This window comes from Gymnoscopelus microlampas (assembly GCF_963454915.1).
Source record: "Gymnoscopelus microlampas genome assembly, chromosome: 2".
Classification (NCBI taxonomy): domain Eukaryota; kingdom Metazoa; phylum Chordata; class Actinopteri; order Myctophiformes; family Myctophidae; genus Gymnoscopelus; species Gymnoscopelus microlampas.
In genome coordinates, this window is record NC_139939.1 from 59,800,353 (window position 1) to 59,809,466 (window position 9,114).

The 9,114-nt window shown below is 43.9% G+C and overlaps 1 protein-coding gene and 2 long non-coding RNA genes across 3 annotated transcripts; all 3 read left to right on the top strand.

The window, feature by feature from the left end:
• Positions 1-5,260: 5,260 nt before the first annotated feature.
• On the top strand, positions 5,261-5,858 carry LOC311064329. Its single transcript, XR_014602698.1, has 3 exons — positions 5,261-5,358; positions 5,639-5,724; positions 5,823-5,858. It is a non-coding gene; the product is annotated as an uncharacterized lncRNA (long non-coding RNA).
• A 420-nt stretch (positions 5,859-6,278) lies between these two features.
• LOC311056093 (uncharacterized protein) lies at positions 6,279-8,606 on the top strand (the record flags this gene model as incomplete). Its single annotated transcript, XM_084072476.1, has 6 exons — positions 6,279-6,352; positions 6,819-6,944; positions 7,267-7,457; positions 7,660-7,748; positions 7,880-8,017; positions 8,518-8,606. Exons 1-6 carry the CDS (start codon positions 6,287-6,289, stop codon positions 8,604-8,606), a joined length of 699 nt encoding a protein of 232 aa, XP_083928602.1. The 5' UTR covers positions 6,279-6,286.
• Positions 8,607-8,624: 18 nt separating this feature from the next.
• LOC311035688 lies at positions 8,625-9,113 on the top strand. The gene is made up of 3 exons (XR_014599764.1): positions 8,625-8,645; positions 8,779-8,896; positions 8,985-9,113. It is a non-coding gene; the product is annotated as an uncharacterized lncRNA (long non-coding RNA).
• Position 9,114: the final 1 nt, after the last annotated feature.

Consider the following 9,114-nt stretch of genomic DNA (forward strand, 5'->3'; position numbering starts at 1 on the left):
AACCGTACTCTTGGAGGTATGATCAGAACCCTCTCACCTCGTGCAAAGCAGGCTTGGCCTCAAATGTTGCACACCTTGACCTTCATGTACAACAGCACCACGCATGAAACGACTGGTTTCCCCCCTTTCTACTTGATGTTTGGCCGTGTTCCCCGCCTGCCAGTTGACGTTCTGTTCAAATCTGCTCTGAGAGACGACAGTGAAGTTTCGTTTCCGCAGTATGTTGAGGAGCTGAGGAGGGACCTCCGTGAAGCCATGGTCCTGGCAGAAAAGCATGCTGGTGCTGAGCAGAGACGACAGACAGACTTGTACAACCGGAGGGTTAAGGGAGTGGAGGTCGAGCCCGGTGACAGAGTTCTCCTGGCAAACAAGGGAGAGAGGGGACGAAGAAAGTTAGCGGACCGATGGGGTGATGTGGTTTACACCGTGGTCAACTGCAACCCACAGACCCACACCTTTGAGGTTCGTAATCCCATATCGGGCCAGTCAAGGATCGTTCACCGTAACTTGTTGCTGTGTGTCAATTTCTTGCCAGTCCTGCCTGAGAATGATGAGTCAGACTCCTTTATCTCTTCCTGTGCTTTGGAAGAGGATGTTGATCTCTCCAGTGGGCGCCTCACTCAGCCTGATGCTGCCTCTCTCATCTCCACCTGTGATGCAAGTAGGCTTGATGCCGTGGACCTCTCTGTCCAACACACTCACCCTGACTGTGCATCTGTGATCTCCTCCAGTGGCCCGAGTGAGACTGATGCCGTGGATCTCGCCTCTGTCCAACTCACAAAGACTGTCTCTGGGGTGGACAATGCCACCCGTACCCAGGACTGGGTCTCTCAAATCCCTGTGGTGGCCCTTGATTCGTCTGCCCCAGTCCCTGTTTCATGTGCCCCAGCCCCTGATTCGTCTGCCCCAGTCCCTGATTCGTCTGCCCCAGTCCCTGATTCGTCTGCCCCAGGCCCTGATTCGTCTGCCCCAGTCCCTGATTCGTCTGCCCCAGGCCCTGATTCATGTACCCCAGCCCCTGTTTCATGTGCCCCAGTCCCGGTTAGTGCTCCGGCCCATGATTCATTTGCTTCAGCCCCTGCTTCATGTGCCCCAGTCCCTGTTTCGGGTGCCCCTGGTAATGGTCCGTGTTGCCCAGGTGACCGTGGGTTTGTTTCATCTGACACTTTCCGGGCAACGCCGTCTGGTCGTCGTAGGACCAGAACGGGCCGTGTTGTCAGACCTGTCAACAGGCTTATCCAGACTATGAATAGTCAGACTCTACAGGCGATTAATTAGCTGAAAACGTGGGCTGATTATGTCTTCAGTGTTGACACATTCCGTTGTGCTCTCTACCTGTAAATGGGTTGTAATTCCTTTTTGTTTATTTCCGTATCTCTGAACTGTACTGTTGTGAATGGTTGGACTGAGATTGAAATGAATTTGAGAAGTGTATACAGGCACTTTTTGTGTCGTCAGTGAAGGGTTTGTGTAAAGTACTGCACTGCCCTCCTGGGTTCTTTATTGAACAGCCTAGTGGCTTGACTGAGCGCATTGATTTTGTATGTGTGCTATGTTCGTTCAACGTGATGCTCATGTGATACGTTGGGATTCACAGGACACTATGTGTTACTACTTAAATGTTTCCCATGCCATGTATGTGTTTTGGAATTTTGCCGAATTCAGGAGAGGAGAATGTAACAGAGTTATTATTGTGTTTGAAGTCCGTCAAAATTCATTTGTATTCTGTTCTATCTATGCAAGGCTCCCTTTTATTTTCCCCCTGGTGTAACTGCGCCCCTTGTGGCGGGTGGTGTTTATATTAGTCCCAGGAATCCAGCAGCACGCCCCTTTCTGCTGCTGCGTTTCCTTGTTATGGTATGTCACACACAGCTCCGCGAATTTTCATGTATTAAGTTACAAAACGCTAATTTCACTTAAATCAAAGTATATGTTGAGTGATATGAATGTTGTGGACATGTTTTGCAATTGTCAGTAAGATGAAAAATGTACTGTTTTGTCTTTTATTCTGACGTGATAAGCTGCATGCAGCATGGTATTATGACACAACAGTAATGGCGGTCCCATTTGAAATGTATTGTTTCTGCTCTGATGTTTAGGGGCTGTGTCTTGATACTGCACACCACCAACCACACTGTGTCTGTTGTTGTTGTCTGACAGGTATGTTTTGTGAAGGGAAATTAGTTCATTGATACATGATTGTATTAATTTTATGAGCCTTTTTGCATAGAATGTTGTATTTTATTTTTATATTAATTCATTGTAGCATTTTCTAAAAATGCTAAAAAGAAAACAGGTTCATGGCTAAATTTATGTCAATTAATTCATGTTGTTAAAAATGTTAAAACTATACGATCACATTGTGAATATGCCCTTTCTGCTGCTGCGTTTCCTTGTTATGGGGCTGTGTCTTGATACTGCACACCACCAACCACACTGTGTCTGTTGTTGTTGTCTGACAGAGTTGGCAATAAATGCTATGAACCTGAGAGAAGTGTGGCGTCATCAATCTGCTGGGAGTGAGCCAAAATATAGGGGTTACATGTACATTTTCAGTTTAATGTGTTATATTTTGGGTTTGAACATTTTGCCTGGGGAGAGAATATTGCATTAGGGGTGTCATGTAGTGAGCTTTGGCAGAGTTTTCCTGAAGTGATTGTTTTGGCCTCACAACCTGTGGCTGGGAGGGAGGAATTGTAGTTTCCATTGTCACATTTATTTTTTGTAGATCAGGTAAGTATGTATTCGCATTGAATGTGGTTGTTTCCCTTGGAGCAGCAGCTCCTTTCTTCGAGTTTGTCTTGCTTGACACTCTAGATGAACTCCTTGATCCCATTGTTTCCAGTATGTTTGCTTTTGCATTTGCTGCTGCCAGTTGAGTTTCCATTTCTAATTGCTCCTTTAGCATTCGGAGTTGTTCCTGTTGCATTTCAATGTCATGTTTTTTGTGCAATGCAGCCATCTGTTCCGTGAGAGCAGCCCTTTCAGCCTGGGCTATGATGCGAGCAGATGCAGTTGAAGATGTTTTTGATGCAGTTGATTTGTGTGTGGATTTTGACTTTGAAACATTTGATACACTGTCATGGGGTCCAATATCATCAGAATGTACTGTACTTAACATCTCACTTTCAACAGTGACCTGTGTTTCCTTTTCAATAGTGATATGCATTGGTGGTTCATTCGGAACAGTGACATGTATTTTCTGTTTCACTTCTGAGATCCACATTTGTACATCCTGCACAAAAGCTTCCAAAATATCAATTTTTGGTCGAAACCATGCATTTTGTCTTTCAGTTTCATCCTCAGGTAGTGGCAACTCCACTAATGAGGAATGACTTTCTCTTGCTTCTCCACATAGATTGATTAATTCCTCCAAATGACATTTTACTGCATTTACATTTTCATTGGAATTCATGAGCTCTTTCAATGTCTCTCTGGATTTAGCAGCCTTTTTTACACACAAACGTCTTGTCTTCTGACATTTTTCAATCAACATTTCCAAGCCCTTGCTGGTATGTTTGATAACTCTTTTTTCCTTTTCAGGATCCTGTCCAATGTCGCCATCTTGTGGCTGGGCATCTCCATTGCCCCCAGACATGATTGTTCATTCACAATTTTCCAACAGCTTCTGCGTTCACAACTCACCCTATAGAGCTGCGCAGGTGTTTCCAATCACCCTAATCGGCAGTAGCGTTTGGCTGTGAAACAATCTGTCCTGAGTCCTCTGATGTCCAATCTTCTTCACTCGTCCTCGTAGAGCGTCGTTTCTACTGAATGTACTGGCAATTTCATTCCTCCTTTGTTTGAATATTGCACATTACCTTCACAGGTGGTGAATGGAGTGATCCTACGCAGTAGAAAATACATAAAACATAACAGATGGAAGTCCAGTCCAAAATCCAGGTTTAGGTGCATTTATTGTAGTTTTGCAGTTTTAAGTGAACATACCATTGAATGCAGGGTTATGTCTAGTGGTTCTGTCTGTTTGCTCTCGCTGCTACTGGTAGAAACGGTGTGGCTCCTAACCACCCTGTGTCCTCTGATCTCTGATCTACCTAATCAGTGCACCTGAAACCCCTTAAATAACCACCCAGTGCTGTCCAAACTAGAGCCCGCCACCCAGTGTCCAAAAGTAATAATGCCAACTACGAAATAATATACTACCATCAAAATGGCTCCTACAGTTACTTCTTGCGGTCAATTTATTTACTCGAAGTTAAGGTTAGGAATAAGATTAGGGTATAATAGACATCATTTTACTGAGGTAAATGTCATTGATATTTTTAGGGGAGGGTCATTCTTTTTTTTTTAATCACTTGGGGAGGGTCATCGATTTTTTTTCCCATTCAGAGGGAGGGTCATGGCATTTTAAATTAGGGCACATATATTTCCTCCATACCCCCCCTTCTGTAAATTTCGACTGGTCCCTTACAGTTTTTTTTTATAGAATAGAATTTGTTTCCTGTCTTAAAATCTCTATGGTACGCTGTTCATTTTAAATCTCTCTACACGGTTTGTGATATTGTGTATCCACTCACTGTATGTGTGTGTGTGTGTGTGTGTGTGTGTGTGTGTGTGTGTGTGTGTGTGTGTGTGTGTGCGTGTGCGTGTGCGTGTGTGTGTGTGTGTGTGTGTGTGTGTGTGTGCGTGTTGTATGCTTGCATGGTTGCAGATGGACGCCCTGACCCAGCTTACAGTGACGCAGTTAGCAGAGGTCTCGTCCACACCTGGTCAGCTCACCTCATCTTCTCAGGTCGCCATGGTGATGAACCACGTTCCCAACAAACACCTCACAGCGTTCTTCGATGACTTCTCGCCTGCCATCCTGGTGAGAGGGGGACACATTTCAACATTAAACTGCCTTTTCCAGTGATGGAAAGTAATTAGGTATATTTAGACGGTAGAGGTATATTTAGATGTAGAGGTACTTTGACTTTACTTGAGTATGTCAATTTTTCAATACTATACTATACTATACTACACTGCATCTCAGAGGCAAATCTAGTACATTTACTCCACTACAATAATTTGAAAACTTTAGTTACTAGTTACTTTGCAGATTTGGATTATCAATACAAAACATATGTATAATATTAACCAATTACTTACTTAATCTCCATTTCATTACTCTCTTTTTCTGCAGGCTCATGAGAGTTCGTTCCCCGCTACAGTGAGGTCTGCCATGTTGCAAGTCGTGTTTGACCGCGCCAACCTCTCTGAGCCCTCTGTGGAAGACAGCAGTGTGCAAGCGTGGCTTCACATGCGCCTACGCCCCCTACTGGTTGACCTCTCACCGAGCCATGTCGGCCCTTACTTCAGCATTGTGGCAGGGAGGAGCTGTGCCACAAAGCAGCAAGCGTAAGTGGAGCACCTTTACCTGTTCTTTTCCTTGGGGATTGGGGGATTGCCCTTGGCCTTTAGCTGAAAGTTTTTTTGTGGGAAACATTGGGTGTATTCCCAGTGGGTGAGAGATCATGGGGTAAAAAGTATTATATTATCTTGTAATATAATACTATAATATAATATATCCTGGTTGACACACTTACTTTTTTATTGTTGTTGACCTACAAACTAGTGGCACAGTAACAATATCTTTAGAATTTGACCTTTTAGTATGCCTTCTCTTTTTGTGACGCAGAGTTACTGTCCTGAATGTGATTCTATCAACGCTTGGGGACGTCACACAGACGGAGATACACAATCACATCATTCAGTCTCTCAAAGGTAAAGGACGACCACAAAGTAAACACTGTAGCTCATGAATGAATGAATGAATGACAGGCAGCATTCTTACTGTACATCTATCTCCCCTGTTCTTATAGGATCAACTCCTCTCCGCTGCTATGGTGACAACTACAGATGTGCCACTTCAAAACTTCACATGTCCTGCCATCGCCAAGACAGTAAATTTTCAGGGGATTCCCAGGGCAATAAGAGGGACAAAGAAGGGCATTTAAAATGGTGAATTATTTTGATGATCACTGCTTTTATGATGCTAATTAATTTGAGCAACTGGTCAAATCACCTTTCGCCTCATAATGAGTCTGACACCTTATTCAACACACATTCTTTTGTTCTCATGTATATGGTTGTCTGTTGAAGGGAAAAATGGGGGGGTGTAGTGACATCTTCTTTTCAGGGGCAAAACAGTGCATTTTAAGGGCAGAAAAGGGAGGAAAAACATGCATTTTCAGGGCACTTTCAGGGAAAGAACAGTAACGTGTGAAGTTTTGAAGTGGCACATCTGTACAACCACCGTTTCTATGGTTTCTTGGAGAGCTCATTCATGGGATTCCAGTTCCCCAACCTGTCCACGTTCATGTCGCTCATGCCCAGCGACAGGATGCCTCAGGTGTGTGTGTGTGTGTGTGTGTGTGTGTGTGTGTGTGTGTGTGTGTGTGTGTGTGTGTGTGTGTGTGTGTGTGTGTGTGTGGAGGGGGGGGGGGATAACCAGTGGTCTAAAGTGACTAAGTACAAGTACTGTACTTGAGTACAATTTTGAGGAATTTTTCCTCTTTTTTTCCCCCCTTTTGCTTCTACTTCACTACATCTCAGAGACAATTTTTGTAAAAAAAAATCCAAGATAAAATACGCTAAAGACCTGAAAGTGCAGCACAAAATAGACGCTCAGGGTATCATCACGTTGCTGTGGTTTCCAGCATAGCGGTAACGCAGCGCTCCTATTGAAAACAATTCAAAACATACGCTGCACTCAGGGAAAAAAACGCCTTGGGTGGACACACAGCCCCTATGAGAGAAATGGCTGCTGTGTGAATAATGCTCACGTTTCCGTTATGCTACTGTAACTGTGTCTTCAGCTGCTGAACTCCATGCCACCTTCAGACCTTGGCAGTTTCCTCCGTCGCCCTGGTATTGTTGACGATGAGGGACAACTCTGCCAGATCTACCAGAACTACATTCAGACTACTGTGTTCCTGGAGAACGTAGGCACTACACAACCACAGAGCAGACACTCATGTGTATATGTATAGTGTATACATGATACTGTATACAGTATAGAGCAGTTGTTCTAACATTTTCATGTCAAGGACCCCCAAATTGCTATGTATTTGGACGTAGACCCCCATTTGGCTGCAGTCCAGAGACCCCATAAGAGAAGATTTGTTAAAAACTAAAATATAAAAAAAAAAATGTGAAAAGTCAAAAGTTATGCTAACATAAAAATCTTGTTTCTATGGTGGTCCGTTGTACTGTGAACTCCCTCAAGGACCCCACTTTACGTATTGTATTGTATGCTGACTGCAGGAGAGACTCCCTGCGGTTGTGCGGCGTCCCACGCTGCCTCGCGTCTGGCCCCTGGCTCTCAACAGCAGTGATAGGTCACAGGTCAACTTCTGGTTCGATCGCAGTCTCACCGATGACTTGGTCTTCCTCAACAAGAACCTGCTCACCTCCACCACCACACAGGGTGCCACCTGTCTGTCCTTCCAAAAACTGTAAGTGGACTTAAATAAATGCTTTTCAGTTAAATGTGATAAGCTTGATATTTAGTACTCCAGTTCTGCACAGCTATTGTGTCTGTGATGACCGGTTCTACATTACATTGTACGGTATTTTATGTAAAATAATTTTTCATAGTCATACATCATGATTTCATGCTTTGTCTGTTTTGACTGAATTTTTTGTTCAATTCTTCAGTGTTTCAGTTCTGGGCACACACAACTACAGCATCGCAGACTTTGCAGAGAGCGACGCGTACGGCGTCATCAAGGCCTACCTTGTCTCAGGTCACTTTTTCATCGTTGTTATTTGTTTTTGTTGTTATTTTTTAAAGTGTTTTTTTACAAGTTTGGATTCAAGATTTGATTCCAAAAATGTGTTACCGTATATACTTTTTTATATTTTATTGTGTTTACAGGAACGACGCCCAAGTGTTACGATGCCAACGATCCGGAACTGAACTCTACCGCCTGGTTCGCTCAGTACATAGGCCCCTTCATGCCTTTCCTCACACTACAGGACCTCAATACTTTTGGTTCTATACAGGTATTGCTCAGTAGGAAGGAAACTTTATATTTGTATGAATGTACAATATACATATCATCGCTGTTGCGTGGAAACCTTGTATGTCCAAAACTGTTACTTTTCAGGAAATGGAAAAAAGAACCAGTGTTCAAATGGATCCAATGTAGTTATTTTTTTTAAATCACTTAATCACTGTCAGCCTTGCCTCCCTATTTTTGGCATGGCAGAGGCGAATTTGCTAATAATCTACAGATCTACAAGGTCACAACGCATCGTGATGCAACATTTTGTGAGCTTACCGATCTGCTATTTATGCTACTTTTGTGTGACACTGTCATACGGCAAAGTATAAAATACGGCATTTAACACACTTAAAAAGATGAAATGTGGAGATACAAGGTTTCTGCTTGACAGTGATGATATGCATGTATGTACTTTATGCATGTAGAAGATGAATGGACGGATGAGAAATGCATATAATTGTGAGGGATAGTGGACATCCTAACTCCTCTGTGTTTATATCCTGTCTAGGTCATGCAGGTGTTCACTGTAAACCCGCTGAACATTGCTCTGCTCAACCATTCAGTTCTGGACGCCAACTTCACCGCCTACTACACTGAACTGATCTACCTACAAGGCCCCAACTTCAATCCCCTGCTGTAAGTCTGAACTGTGAAACGATGAGCTTAACCCTGGCATCCCTATTTTAGTGTTTTTTATTTTAATTTTTACAAATCAAACCCAGTGCCTAAATGTGTCAGCTCACTGACGATCTCCACTCACTGCTTCCAGGCTTCCTCTGCTGTGTCGATGCCTTGCCCCTGGTGCATCTTTCAGTCAGCTGACCTCCTCACAGAGCATGATCATTCTGTACAACCTGACAACACACTGCACAGACCTCGACCCAGAGGTAACACATTCACACACATGCGCCGCACACATTCATGCTTTTGACACTGACGGGTTGTGTTTAAACCTTAATCTCCCATTTGCTGCAGATTGCTGCTGCTTTGGCAGGCAACAGTGGTGGCAACCTCAATGCAAACTACGTCACTGCCCTCGGCAGTCAGAGCGTGGGCTTATCCTCCGGCCAACTCACCGGCGCAACGCCGGGAGACATCCATGCCT